The sequence below is a fragment of the Alosa sapidissima genome, chromosome 2, assembly GCF_018492685.1.
Source record: "Alosa sapidissima isolate fAloSap1 chromosome 2, fAloSap1.pri, whole genome shotgun sequence".
NCBI classification, from domain to species: domain Eukaryota; kingdom Metazoa; phylum Chordata; class Actinopteri; order Clupeiformes; family Clupeidae; genus Alosa; species Alosa sapidissima.
Genome location: NC_055958.1, coordinates 40,139,920 through 40,153,375, shown reverse-complemented (window position 1 = coordinate 40,153,375; position 13,456 = coordinate 40,139,920). Strand labels below are relative to the sequence as shown.

The 13,456-nt window shown below is 47.4% G+C and overlaps 2 protein-coding genes across 2 annotated transcripts in view; both read left to right on the top strand.

Moving 5' to 3' along the window:
* Window positions 1-9,372, top strand: part of LOC121691467 (butyrophilin-like protein 2) — a 41,234-nt gene extending 31,862 nt beyond the window's left edge. Inside the window, exon 8 of the mRNA XM_042071179.1 lies at window positions 9,314-9,372. Coding sequence (XP_041927113.1) covers window positions 9,314-9,341 — 28 coding nt within the window. The 3' untranslated portion in view covers window positions 9,342-9,372. The remainder of the gene's footprint in view (window positions 1-9,313) is intronic.
* A 15-nt stretch (window positions 9,373-9,387) lies between these two features.
* On the top strand, window positions 9,388-12,799 carry LOC121697541 (trichohyalin-like; the record flags this gene model as incomplete). The annotated part of the gene is made up of 3 exons (XM_042079098.1): window positions 9,388-10,699; window positions 10,892-10,945; window positions 11,841-12,799. Coding segments are annotated over exons 1-3 (2,325 nt in total), but the record flags the coding sequence as incomplete, so codon positions are not given.
* Between the last annotated feature and the right edge of the window lie 657 nt (window positions 12,800-13,456).

The following is a 13,456-nucleotide window of genomic DNA, read 5'->3' as shown; positions in this document are numbered from 1 at the left end:
TCAATCATCCCGAAGGCTCCACCCGAACTTTGTTTATAAAACATCATTTCACTAGTTCGCCCTTCTATATGATTGCTTCAGCTAGACTAGAATGTATGGGAGAAGTGCGTGTTTGGCAAGGTAGCTGTCCGTGGTCCTGGAGTGCCTGGAGCGGATATCGCGATAGAGCGATGACCGCTTGCACCCCAAAAGATCACAGAGAAAGGCCGCTACCAACTACATAAGTGCTTGCTGAGCGAGTCGTAAATCGGATGTAAGACTGGTAGGCATCCGAGGACCAACGGCCCAGTATTTTAATTTGTTGCTCCGATAAGCCGTTGAGCGCAGCTGTTGTGGCAGCTCCTATCCTGAAGGAGTGTGCGGAGTAGCGATCCGCGGGAAAACCAGATTTGACTAGAATGGTTTTTAAGAGTGTCTGGAATCTGTGGCGAGTGATGGGTAGCCCTTCGTCTGACACGAAGGGCGGGCTAGTAGACGAAGCTTGAGCTGACCGATATGAGATGTAGTGAGATAGTTATTGGAAAGGCTGAAGATCTGAGGCGGAGTTAAATGGATATGGAGTGTCCTTTCGGGACTGATCGGTTTTACTCTGTTTGATGGTAAATCGAATGGTGTCTTGGTCTAGCTGCTCTAGATCTGCGATGCACGGGTGGACATCGGGAACGAAGAGAGACGAAGGGCATGTAAACTCGCTACATCTCAGCAGCCCAAAAAAGGCCAGTAGAAACATAACGGAGATGGTGGAATCGGAATGCGGTGACATGAACCCTTTGCGAAGGGTAGCGAGGCAGGTGGCGAGAATGCTTGAGGTAATGGGAAGGCGGGAGTCTTGGGGGACTGGATGTTGCCTACGGATACCTTTAATTAACAAGCCTATCCTGGTGTCGGAGAAGGGGCATTCGGAGCCGTGGGGGCGTTTGTAGAAGAAATGAATGCCAGCTAGGTAGACTCTAATGGAAGAGACTTTGATCCCGAGTGAAGTGTGGGCGTAGGTGATAAATGATAATATGGTGACTGCATCGAAACTGGGAAATGGTAGTGAGTGCTTTGCATGGAACTGTTTGAAGCACGACCAAGCAGTCCAGTAGGACTGCATGGTCCTGGGTGCGAGGGCTTGGAGGGCTAGGTCGGCCGTGATGGGCTGAAGATAACTGAGGGGGTGGTTTATAGGAAGATGGTCTCCGAAAAGCTGGGGAGTGGAGTAGGGTACGGGTCCGCCTCTGGAGCCAAGCTTCTGAATCTCTGGAAATTAAGACGAGAAAGAGAGTCAGCAATTTCATTGTGGCAACCGGGGACGTGCGCGGCTCTTATGATGAACTGGTAGCTGGCTGCTATCCAGATTAGACGCCTAATAAGAGGGGAAAGCGCAGGCGATTTTGAGCGCGAGTTATTTATGACGTGCACTACGGCTTCGTTGTCGCTGTGGATTAGCACGCTCTTGGAGGTCCACTCCTTCCCCCAGAGTAGGGCCGCAATGACTACGGGGTAGAGTTCGAACACGGCTGACGATTCGTTTTCCGTTATTAGCGCTCTGAACTCTAGTGGCCAAGGGGATGCAAACCAGCGCCCTTTGAAAAAGCCTCCGAAGCCTATTGAGGGGGCTGCGTCTGTGTACAGCTGGAGGTCTTCTGGATATGATTGGCAGTCGTCGTAGAACATGCACAAACCATTCCATTCGTCTAAAAACATCCTCCAGAGTTTGAGATCGGCCAGGCACTGGGCATCTAGATATACTACGTCTTCGAGAGATGGGGATGCTGAGGCGCAGTTTAGGAGATGCGAGATGAAAGGGCGGCCCTGGGGAATGATTCGCATGGCGAAATTGAGGTGGCCTAGAAGGGAGAGAACTTCTTGTTTGGTGTGAGATGGTGAGGTTATAAACTCGTTCAACAGTAAAGAGATTCTGTCTTTTTTCTCTTTGGGGAGAGATGAAGAGAATTCTTCGGTATCTAAAATGATGCCGAGGAATTCGAGTCTGGATAAGGGACCGCACGTTTTCTCTTCTGAGAGTGGGACTCCCAGTTTGTTGAATACGTCAGTTAGCGTAGAGATGCCTAGGGCCGGTGGGTAGGAATGGGGGATAACTACTAGAAAGTCGTCCAGAAGATGAACGAGAAATGGGAGCTTATAGTTATTTAGGAGAATCCAGCACAGGGCTTCTGATAGCGTATCGAAAATTTTGGGACTGCTGCGGCAGCCGAAGGTGAGGCGAACTGCAAAATAGTATCTCCTATGCCATTTGACTCCGAAGAGGTGCCAGAATTCGAGATCAATGGGCATGACTTTGAAGGCTGAGGTGATGTCCGCTTTAGCTAGCCAGCAACGTCTACCTGCCTTTTTGATCAGAGCGATAGCGTCATCGACAGAGTGGTAGTGCAGCGAGAACTCTTCTAGTGGAATCAGACTGTTAATGCTGGGAGTGGTACTATTGTGCGGAGCTGAGAGGTCGATGATAAGTCTCTTTTTTCCTGAGTATTTGCGCGTAGCTACGCCTATGGGGTTGATCCTGTAGACTGGGAATGGAGGCATGGTGAACGGACCGATCATAAAACCAGATTCGACCTCTTTGCTTAGGAGTGAGGTGACTACCTCCGGATCTTTGACGGCAGATTGTAGGTTTTTTACAAACGAAAGACTCTGTAGGTCTTGCTAAAACACCTGGATGGAACCCGTGCTTCAACCCTGAAGTCAAATAATCGCAAAATCCCCTATTTGGATTGGACTGAAGTTCTGAATGGAGAGCAGAAACAATGATTGGAGTAGAGAGATACTTTTTAAACTTTTAATTTATGTTCTTGAGTGCGGAACAGACTGACTTGGCATGGGCGCCTGCGCAGTAGCTGCAAACGTGGAGGTAACGGCAGGAGGATTGGCGACACTGAGCGAAGTTAAATCTTCGGCAGATTTCTCGACCTTTCCAGGAACGCTCGTCCTCTTCCCTGGCTTCTCCTGCCGTAGCATCGGGGATGCGGGGAACATAGGAAGAGGATTTAGGGGCTGTGGAGCTGGTGCTGGGGAATTGATGGTCGGGGTTGACTAGTGGACACTCGGCCGCGCCTTGACTGGGGCTATTGCAGAGGGGACAAGATGGCTTAAGTCCTAGGAAAACGCGGTTATGGAGCTCCTTATCGAGCGCGCCCCAGTAGGGGTTTTAGTTCCAGAGGCCGACTCTGGCAGCGCATTTTGCTGAAAACAGCCGGTGGTAGCCTACGTATGAAAATGAGCTCCACCGTAGGATACGGCTAGGCCGGCGATGATGGCCAGGTAGTCATTTAGCTTAGTCATTTGCGTCGACTGGAGAACACGAAACAGACGACTTCTGTGTAGTTGGCAAAAGCTATGGTGAACTCGGGAAATGACAGGGTTTTTTGATGCTGGGCAAAAATTTTTTTTTTTTTTTTTTTTTTTTTTGAGAAAAACCAGTTCGCCGCAAACTAGATCCCGGTTATGAGAGGGAATAGGAAGGGAGGGAAGAATGGTAGAAAGGTCTACGTCTGCACCTGACAAGATGAGGTTCCTGGTGGACGCTGTGACGGGTGGTGGTTCGAATGCTGCAGCGTGAGGAGGCGGTGGCAGGGCCTGTGCTGTGGCTAAAGAATAGTTTTGCTGCCGGAACGGGACGTCGTGGTCCGAAGCACTCGCGGAGTGCTGATGACCCGCTGCTGCGGGCTGGTCTAGCGCGGAGCCGGGGAAGAGATGGGAAGGGAGAAAAGGGGGGAGGGAGGGAGCGGTCGCTGACGCGACCGGAAGGGGAGCAACCTGGGACAGGGTCGCGGGAAGTGGGACGGGGAAGGAAAGAGGGTTAGGGGGGAGTAGCGACGCTGTCGCTATCGGCGCCGACTAAGACCAGGTGCTCGCTAACTCATAAGAGAGACGGGGAGCTAGTGAGGTGACTCTTCGAGCTGACGCTTCGTGAGTTGAGGCGTGCTGTACAGACGTGGCTCCCGGGATGGAAAGGGGAGGGGGAGAGGGGGGAGGGAGGGAGCAGTCGTCGGAACGACTGGAGGTGGGGCAGGCCTGGACCGAGTCCTGGCTAGGGGAGGTGGATGGGGGAGGGAAAGAAGGAGTGGGGGGGGGGGGGGAGTAGCGACGCTGTCGCTACCGGGGCCGTCTGGAAAAGTGGGGCTGGACCCGGAAATACGGCGGAGATGCGGCGGGAATGGGCCTGAGCCGCTGACGTGGCAGTGGCTGTGGCTGAAGCAGCGGAATGATACGCTCTGAAGCGTGTGGTGCCGGAAAGTGCTGTCAGCGTGCCCGGTTCGCGAGGTGGCTGGTGGTGTGTGCTTCGTCCGGCTGAATGGCCGGCGGAAGGAACCGCGTCGGGATGCCAGAAGGAGCAGCTTGCTTCCTGGTCTGGGGAGGAAAACAAAGTGAGGGAGCGGGAGGGCGAAAAGACCGGGTTATCCGACTGCGTTAGAAGGCGGAGGAGATGGAACTTCCTATCCGACATGCGGCATCGCGATGCCGCGGGAAATGGAGAGTGCTGCGGATGCGAGCCACTGTCCAGTGGGTAGGGTCAACGCCTTGCTGGCGCTGGGTGGATTTCCAGTTCCATGAGAGCTGTCTTGTCAATGCGAACGATACGCAGACTGAATGATTTCGCGAACGTCGGAGCATGTGACGTATGGAAAAGGAGGTCGGCTTAAATAGGCCTACCCTGCAGCGGCAGTGGGTGAGTTAATTGCTGTCAATCATCCCGAAGGCTCCACCCGAACTTTGTTTATAAAACATCATGAAGCGCATCAAGGGAGAGACCGCATGACTTCACCTAAAGATCCATCAGCTGCTCTAACTAGACAAGGACATAGTTAGGGTTTAAGTATCCTTCCAGGCTGACGGGAGATGGCGTTGGTCATCCCATCTCACGTGGACTACACTGAATCAGACTCTGATTAGTGGCAACCTGGCAATCCAGAACAGATACTGACGCAGCCATGCAGAACAGTGAAACACTGCAAAGTCATAATATTCCTGCTTATCTCTAAATACAGTCACACACAGATATACACAGGGACAGTACAGATATCATACAGTCATTACATAGAATCATACTTTTAGTATCAAAGTGACCCACTAATGAGAAATGCAGAACATTAAACCACATATTGGAATATTGGGCATAATGCTGAACATTAAGCCACATATTGGAAAATTGGACATAATGTTCTATTCCACTTTCTCTCACCATGTTCAGTGGTTTAATTCAACTGATTCAAAACACACTGACGGTCTGCAGTGGAGTCACACATTCATCATGACACACACACACACACACACACACACACACACACACACACACACACACACACACACACACAACCCACAGGCAAACAGGGATCAACACACCCGGACCACCTTTACAACCCACAGAGATCCAACACATACACAGTGTGTTTGATCTCTGTGGGTTGTAAAGGTGGTGTGTATGTGTTTGATCTCTGTGGGTTGTAGAAGGTGGTGTGAATGTGTTTGATCTCTGTGGGTTGTAAAGGTGGTGTGTATGTGTTTGATCCCTGTGGGTTGTAAAGGTGGTGCGTATGTGTTTGATATGTGTTTGATCCCTGTGGGTTGTGTGTGTGTGTGTGTATGTGTTTGATATGTGTTTGATCCCTGTGGGTTATAAAGGTGGTGCGTATGTGTTTGATATGTGTTTGATCCCTGTGGGTTGTGTGTGTGTGTGTGTGTGTATGTGTTTGATATGTGTTTGATCTCTGTGGGTTGTAAAGGTGGTGCGTATGTGTTTGATATGTGTTTGATCCCTGTGGGTTGTGTGTGTGTGTGTGTATGTGTTTGATATGTGTTTGATCTCTGTGGGTTGTAAAGGTGGTGCGTATGTGTTTGATCTCTGTGGGTTGTGTGTGTGTGCGTATGTGTTTGATCTCTGTGGGTTGTGTGTGTGTGTGTGTATGTGTTTGATATGTGTTTGATCTCTGTGGGTTGTAAAGGTGGTGCGTATGTGTTTGATATGTGTTTGATCTCTGTGGGTTGTGTGTGTGTGTGTGTATGTGTTTGATATGTGTTTGATCCCTGTGTGTTGTGTGTGTGTGTGCGTATGTGTTTGATCTCTGTGGGTTGTGTGTGTGTGTATGTGTTTGATATGTGTTTGATCTCTGTGGGTTGTGTGTGTGTGTGTGTATGTGTTTGATCTCTGTGGGTTGTGTGTGTGTGCGTATGTGTTTGATCTCTGTGTGTGTGCGTGTGTGTGTGTGTATGTGTTTGATCTCTGTGGGTTGTGTGTGTGTGTGCGTATGTGTTTGATCTCTGTGGGTTGTGTGTGTGTGCGTATGTGTTTGATCCCTCGCTCACTCAGAAATGTGGTGAACTCCACGGAGATGAATTGTGGGCTGTTGTCTGTGGTTATTGCAGCAGGCGAACAGCTCCTCTAAAAAGTTAGTGACCGTGTGTGTGGTGACAGACCCCGTAGTGGCCACTTCAGGCCACTTAGACAGACAAACTGACAGGCTGCTCTCTGACAACATCACAACCTCACAGAGACATTGACATTCAGTAGAAAATACCACAGATTCATGCCCCCCAGGTATCCATTCAAATAACATTGTGCATGTAAACGGATCTGAACATGTTTTCTACAGGTAACACATAGCACTACTACTCTAGATCAAGCTGCTTCATGTAATAGCATGACATGCGCTTATAGTTCTATTCCCACATTGATTTCTGCCCAACCTCCCCATAGTGAAAAAGGCCATTTTAAAACTAGAAACCCAACTAATGTTCTTTCTATACCTCAGCATATTCCTCTAAAGCCAGAGGTAGAGTAGTAAAGTGGTGAACTCTGCAGAGATGAATTGTGGGCCGTTGTCTGTGGTTATTGCTGTGGGTTTGCCCCAGTGGGCAAACAGCTCCTCTAAGAACTCAATGACCGCGTGTGTGGTGACAGACCCCGTAGAGACCACCGTCACTAAGCGTCCTACATACTAGCCACTCCCGACCGCTAGCGTGACAATGTGACGTCACGGGAGCGCCGTAACCATTTATACTCGCGCGTGGTGGTCACACTAGTTGCAATATTCTCCTGAATTGGCATTGGCCTCAATGACCGTAAAAACTGCCCTCTGTGATGATACTTCAGACTTTGGTTGCTGCTATTCACAACTACCATCGTTACCATCTAGTTTCCAAGGTGTGTGCAGCTAGATAGATAGATAGATACTTTATTCATCCCGAGGGAAATTTTAGCTAGCTGGCTTGTGCTGAAAGATGAGTTTGTGTAATTTCGTAAGGTGGAAAGAGATTTTTTTCAGGTCTTAGATATCCTTTGGTTGAAAATACATATCTTTGTTACCTTTTGCTGGATTATTGGCATGTCCCTGGGTCCTACTGTAGGTCTTTCATCTTAATTCCCTGTGTTACATCTCTCTCTGGTAGCTTCATTAACTTATCCAGCAAACTATTTAAAAATCACAAACTCTCGCTGTAACTTAGCCAGGTTAATTTCCCTCTCTTCTCAAACTGACTATTCAAACATGTTTATTTAAGATGTGGGCTAGGCTATATGAAATGCCTGAATGTGGTTGATGTCATATAGAGGCGCGCATGCTCCCTGATCTTGGCTTCAAGCTCATCCTGCTTGTCGCGCGCATCTGAAAAAAAATCTCCTGTGCACCACCTGCCTGTGGGAGGCTGAAATTTCTCGTGCAACAGAGGAAATGACGCAATTTTGACGTCACGTTGTCGCGCTACCGGTCAGGAGCGGCGAGTACAGTATGTAGTACCCTTAAAGGGGAGGGTACGACTGTGATGGCCCCGGGCTACACACTGGTCAGGAGCGGCGAGTATGTAGTACCCTTAAAGGGGAGGGTATGACTGTGATGGCCCCGGGCTACACAGTGGTTGTTCCAGCAAAACAAGCTTTGTCTTTAAAGCAGTGAAAAGGCATCAGGCTGTTTGAACTTGGCCCAGGGTGTCGTATGTGCGCTGTCCTTTTAAGCTTAGCCCAGGGTGTCGTACTGTATATGCGCTATCCATTTACATGGTGTTATTTTAGATGTAAATGTCATGTCGGTCAAACCGGACTCATGGAAATGGCCATGTACTTGTGAAAAATGGCTAAAAATAGTGTGATGCTATTTAAGAATAGTATTTTCTTGTACATCATCTTTAGGCTTTAGAAACACACTGTGGCTATAGTTGGTGCCTTCTGCATCCCATCAAATGGCGCCCGTGTCATTGAATGACCCTTCTCCTGGGACCTGAGAGGTCTGGAAGGTGTTTACTGAAGCATGTCTGATAGGTAATTAGGTCCTGCTCCATTTAGGGATTTATAAACAAATTTATAAACAAATTAACTCCACTGCTTTGGAGTCAATTTGTGTGACTCAAAATGTGACTCACTGGAAGCCAGTGCAGGGACTTAAGAATTGGAGTAATGTGATCAATTCAGTAGTCTCAATCTGAATCTTATTATGAGAGAGAGAGAGAGAGCGAGAGAGAGAGAGAGAGTAAAGAAACTTACTGGGTATATGTGTGCAACATGATACAGTACATAGAGATACATAGATTAGCAAAAAGGCAAAAATATAAAGCAAGAGATTGACTACAAATTAAGTGTCTACTAGATAATGAAATTGCTCATTACAGGTTTTCTCAATCGCTTCACAGCTTCTGTCAACTCTGAAATCACATTGTCAAATCAGTTAACTCTTAGGCCTACACTGAGGCACTCTGGCCAAAACAGCACATTTTATTGGCAAAAGGCTCTTACCCCATCAAAACGTTTAAAACATGCAGCACAAACAAACCTTTCCTTCAAACAACACAGCTAGTGGCCAGATGAATACATTTTTCCAATCAATCATTAAACAATTGACAATATAAAATTGCAGCTATCAATTTGAACCGGTGCATCCTACCTTGTATGTTGTGCTACATGCCTGTGTGCCTGTGGCAAATGAACCTCTTGTAAAGAATTATGATATATACTTTGAAACATAATTTATTGATGCCATTCTATTCTCATACTTTGGTGGTGAACTGAAATACTCATTACAGAAAAGTAACCAAATGAAATCCATTACATAGGAATATACTGCAGTAGAGTAACAACAGTTCAAATACATACAGTAGGTACTATAGTAGTATTTACTGCAGTAAATATTCAGTCCACTCTGTCACAAAGATTAGGCCACATATTCTCATCTTCTGAAGAGCAACACAAAGTTGGCACCTTTATGGATAGATACAGACTGATTAAGGGGCCATCGTTAAGCAGGAAAAGGCAACTGAGAAAAACTGTATATCAACACCTAAATCATGAAAATATTAACAAAATATCACAACATGTTTCCACCAGCTCTCCCTGCATGGCTGAAGGCAACTGATGAGTTAATGGAGAAAAACAGACAACTGGAGGAAAACAAGGAGACAATGGAGGAGAAAGACTTGGAAATGGAGAAGATGAACCTGCAGTTAGAGGAGAAGAACAGAGAGATGGAGGAGAAGATGAACCTGCAGTTAGAGGAGAAGAACAGAGAGATGGAGAAGATGAACCTGCAGCTAGAGGAGAAGAACAGAGAGATGGAGAAGATGAATCTGCAGTTAGAGGAGAAGAACAGAGAGATGGAGAAGATGAACCTGCAGCTAGAGGACAAGAACAGAGAGATGGAGAAGATGAACCTGCAGCTAGAGGAGAAGAACAGAGAGATGGAGGAGAAGATGAACCTGCAGCTAGAGGAGAAGAACAGAGAGATGGAGAAGATGAACCTGCAGCTAGAGGAGAAGAACAGAGAGATAACTGAGAGAAACAAAAATCTAGAAGAGGGCAGGAAGGCTCTTCAGGAGAAAGACAAACAACTGAAAGATAAAGATGTGGAAATGGAGGAGAGGAAAAGACTTGTACATGAGAGAGACAAACAGATAGAAGAGAGAGAAATCAAAATCAAGGAGAGAGACAAGAGGATAGAGGAGAGTGAGAACAACTCCCAGGAGAAAACCAAACAATTAGAGATGAAAGACAAACTGCTGGAGGGAAAGGACTTGCAGATTAAAGATGGAGAAAATAATCTCAAGGAGAAGATGCAACTTCTGGAGGAGAACAAAAAGAGACTGATGGAGAGAGAGAAGATGCTGGAGGACAAGAAAAGAGAGATGGAGAAGATGTTAAAACAACTAGAGGAGAACAAGAAAGAGGGGGAGAAGATGACACAACAGCTAGAAGAGAAGAACAAAGGCATGGAGAACATGAACCGACAACTTGATGAGAAGAATAAACTCCTCCATCAAAGAGACACAGAACTGGGGAACATGACTACACGAGAGAGGGAGAGAGAGAGTTTACTGGAGAACATGATTAAACGAGAGAGGGAGAGAGAGAGTCTACTGGAGAACATGACTATACGAGAGAGGGAGAGAGAGAGTTTACTGGAGAACATGACTATACGAGAGAGGGAGAGAGAGAGTTTACTGGGGAACATGTCCAGTGAGGTAGAGACCACTAAAAGACAACTGGAGTCACTGGAAAAGGAACTGCAGGACAGGAACAGCCAACTACAGGACCTGAGAACCCAACTGCAGGAACAAGAGAGGGAGCTGGAGGAGAGAAATAAACAGCTGGAGGAGAGAGATAAACAGCTGGAGGAGGAGAGAGATAAACAGCTGGAGGAGAGAGATAAACAGCTGGAGGAGGAGAGAGATAAACAGCTGGAGGAGAAAGATAAACAGCTGGGGGAGAGAGAGGAAGGTGAGTGTGAAACAAATCATTCCTGTGTGTGTACACTATGTCCAGTCACCAAGATGTCCTTACAATCTTAATCACAGTGGAAAAGTATGAAATGGTCCCATCATCCAGTTTATGAATCTGGATAGCTGTACTGCTGTAGTTGAACAGGCTACTGATCCAGTGTCTGTCTGTGTTTCTGTGTTGGGCTCCCAGATCCAGATCCTCCTCCCATCAGGAGAAGACGGAGTTTGGATTATCCTCCACTCAGTAAGTCATCAGTGGTCTCTGCTCCATTCATGGGTGTAGCTTTATCATAGTGGTAGTCAGGGATGCAGAACTCATTACATGTGTGTAACTATCTCTTTGCATTCATGAAGTATGATCCTACCAGCCTGAAACGTCAGATGTAGTGTCAAGTCTAATGGATGGCAGTTTACTTGCTGTGTTTGTTACAATGTTATGATGTGTGTGGTGTCTTTGCTCTAATGTTAGAACTGTTATGATGTTAACTATGTGATGGCTTATTGTGTGTGTGTATGTTTGCAGTGCTATGATGTAACTGTGTGATGGTTTATTGTGCGTGTGTGTATGTGTTTGCAGTGCTATGATGTAACTGTGTGATGGCTTATTGTGTGTGTGTGTGTGTGTTTGCAGTGCTATGATGTAACTGTGCAATGGCTTATTGTGTGTGTGTGTGTTTACAGTGCTATGATGTAACTGTGTGATGGCTTATTGTACGTGTGTGTGTTTGCAGTGCTATGATGAAACTGTGTGATGGCTTATTGTGTGTGTGTGTGTGTGTTTGCAGTGCTATGATGTAACTGTGTGATGGCTTATTGTGCGTGTGTATGTTTGCAGTGCTATGATGTAACTGTGTGATGGCTTATTGTGTATGTGTGTGTTTGCAGTGCTATGATGTAACTGTGTGATGGCTTATTGTGTATGTGTGTGTTTGCAGTGCTATGATGTAACTGTGTGATGGCTTATTGTGTGTGTGTGTGTTTGCAGTGCTATGATGTAACTGTGTGATGGCTTATTGTGTCTGTGTGTGTGTGTTTGAAGTGCTATAATGTAACTGTGTGATGGCTTATTGTGCGTGTGTGTGTTTGCAGTGCTATGATGTAACTGTGTGATGGCTTATTGTGCGTGTGTGTGTTTGCAGTGGGAGGAGAGAGTCCTGGTCCAGCCCCCCCAGTGTCTCCTGCTGTGTCTGAGCTGAGGCTGGTGCTGCTGGGGGGGAGCACAGCTGGGAAGAGGGCAGCAGGAAACACCATCCTGGGCACACACACACTCACACACACATCCACAGAGACCCAGCACAGTGAGAGCAGACAGGGGGAGGTGGCTGGGAGACGGGTGACCGTGGTGGACACTCCAGACTGGTTCTGCAGTGGACTCTCTGAGAAGGACATGAGACAGGACGTGGGGCTTTGTGTCCGTCTGTCTGCCCCAGGACCTCACGCCTTCCTCCTGCTGATTCCAGTGGAGCCGTCTGAAGGGGAGGAGAGGAGGATGCTGGAGAAAATGGAGGATATTTTTGGGGAGGGCTGTTGGGGACACACACTGATCCTCTTCACCCATGCTGAGGGGCTGAGAGAGAGGAGTGTGGAGGAGTTACTCCAGACAGGGAGCCAGGAGCTCCAGCAGCTGGTAGAGAAATGTGGCAACAGGTGTCACCTTCTCAATGTTAAGGACATGCCTGATGACACTAAGATCACACAGCTGCTAGAGAAGATAGAAGAGATGGTGTCAGGAAACAGAGAGCAATTCTACAGCACTGAGACCTACCAGGAGGCAGAGAGACAGCTCAGAGAGATAGAGAGAAGGATGCAGAAAGAACGAGAGGTGGAGGAGAGGAAACTGAGGGAGGAGAGAGAGAGAAGAGAGGAACATGATAAAAATGTGCAGGAGTCTCTGAAGAAGATGGAGGGAGAGATTCAGCAGCATGAAACAGAAATCAGGACATTGAGTGAGAAAACAACAGAACTGGAGAGAAAGATGAAAGAAGAGAGGGATGAGGAGAAGAAGAGAGAGATAGAGCGAGAACTGAATAAAGAGATTGCACTGAGAGAAGAGATGGAGAGAAAGCTGAACAGAGTGAGAGAAAAGAGAGAAAGAGAGAAGAGAGAGATGGAGGAGAGACACAGAGAGGAGATGGAGGAGATGAGAGAGAGCTATGAGAGAGATGCCAGGACTGAAGCAGAGAGAAACCTCATGAAGATCATCCTGCCTCAACTACAGAGAAACATCAGCATCAGCAAGGAGAAGATGGAGGCAGAGTTCAACAGGCAGATGGAGGAGAAGGAGAGAGAAATAGAGAGGATGAGACGAGTGCTTAGTGATAGAGACTCTGAGTCTGAGAGTGAGAGGGGGGCCATCCAGAGACTCAGCATCTCCCTCCTCCATGTGATGAGCCCAGAGTTACAGCACTGAGATGGAGCTTCACATGCATGACCAGCAGGGGGCTCTCACTCTATGTTTATATAAACTTAATGATCCAGAACCCAGAGACTCAGCACGTCTCTCCTCAACATGACCACCAGGGGGCTCTCACTCTATGTTTATATAAACTTAATGATCCAGAACCCAGAGATAGAGTTCTCAACGGGTCGGCCCGACAAACCCGACGGGACCCGCAGGTTCGGGTCGAAAATATAAGCAAATGACTCGGGTCGGGTCGGACCTCGGGCTTAATCTTTTCTGCTCAGTGAAAAAAAAAACATTTATTAATCATCGCAGCTGTTCACCGTAAAGAAAGTCTGCTGCTGCGTGCAACGT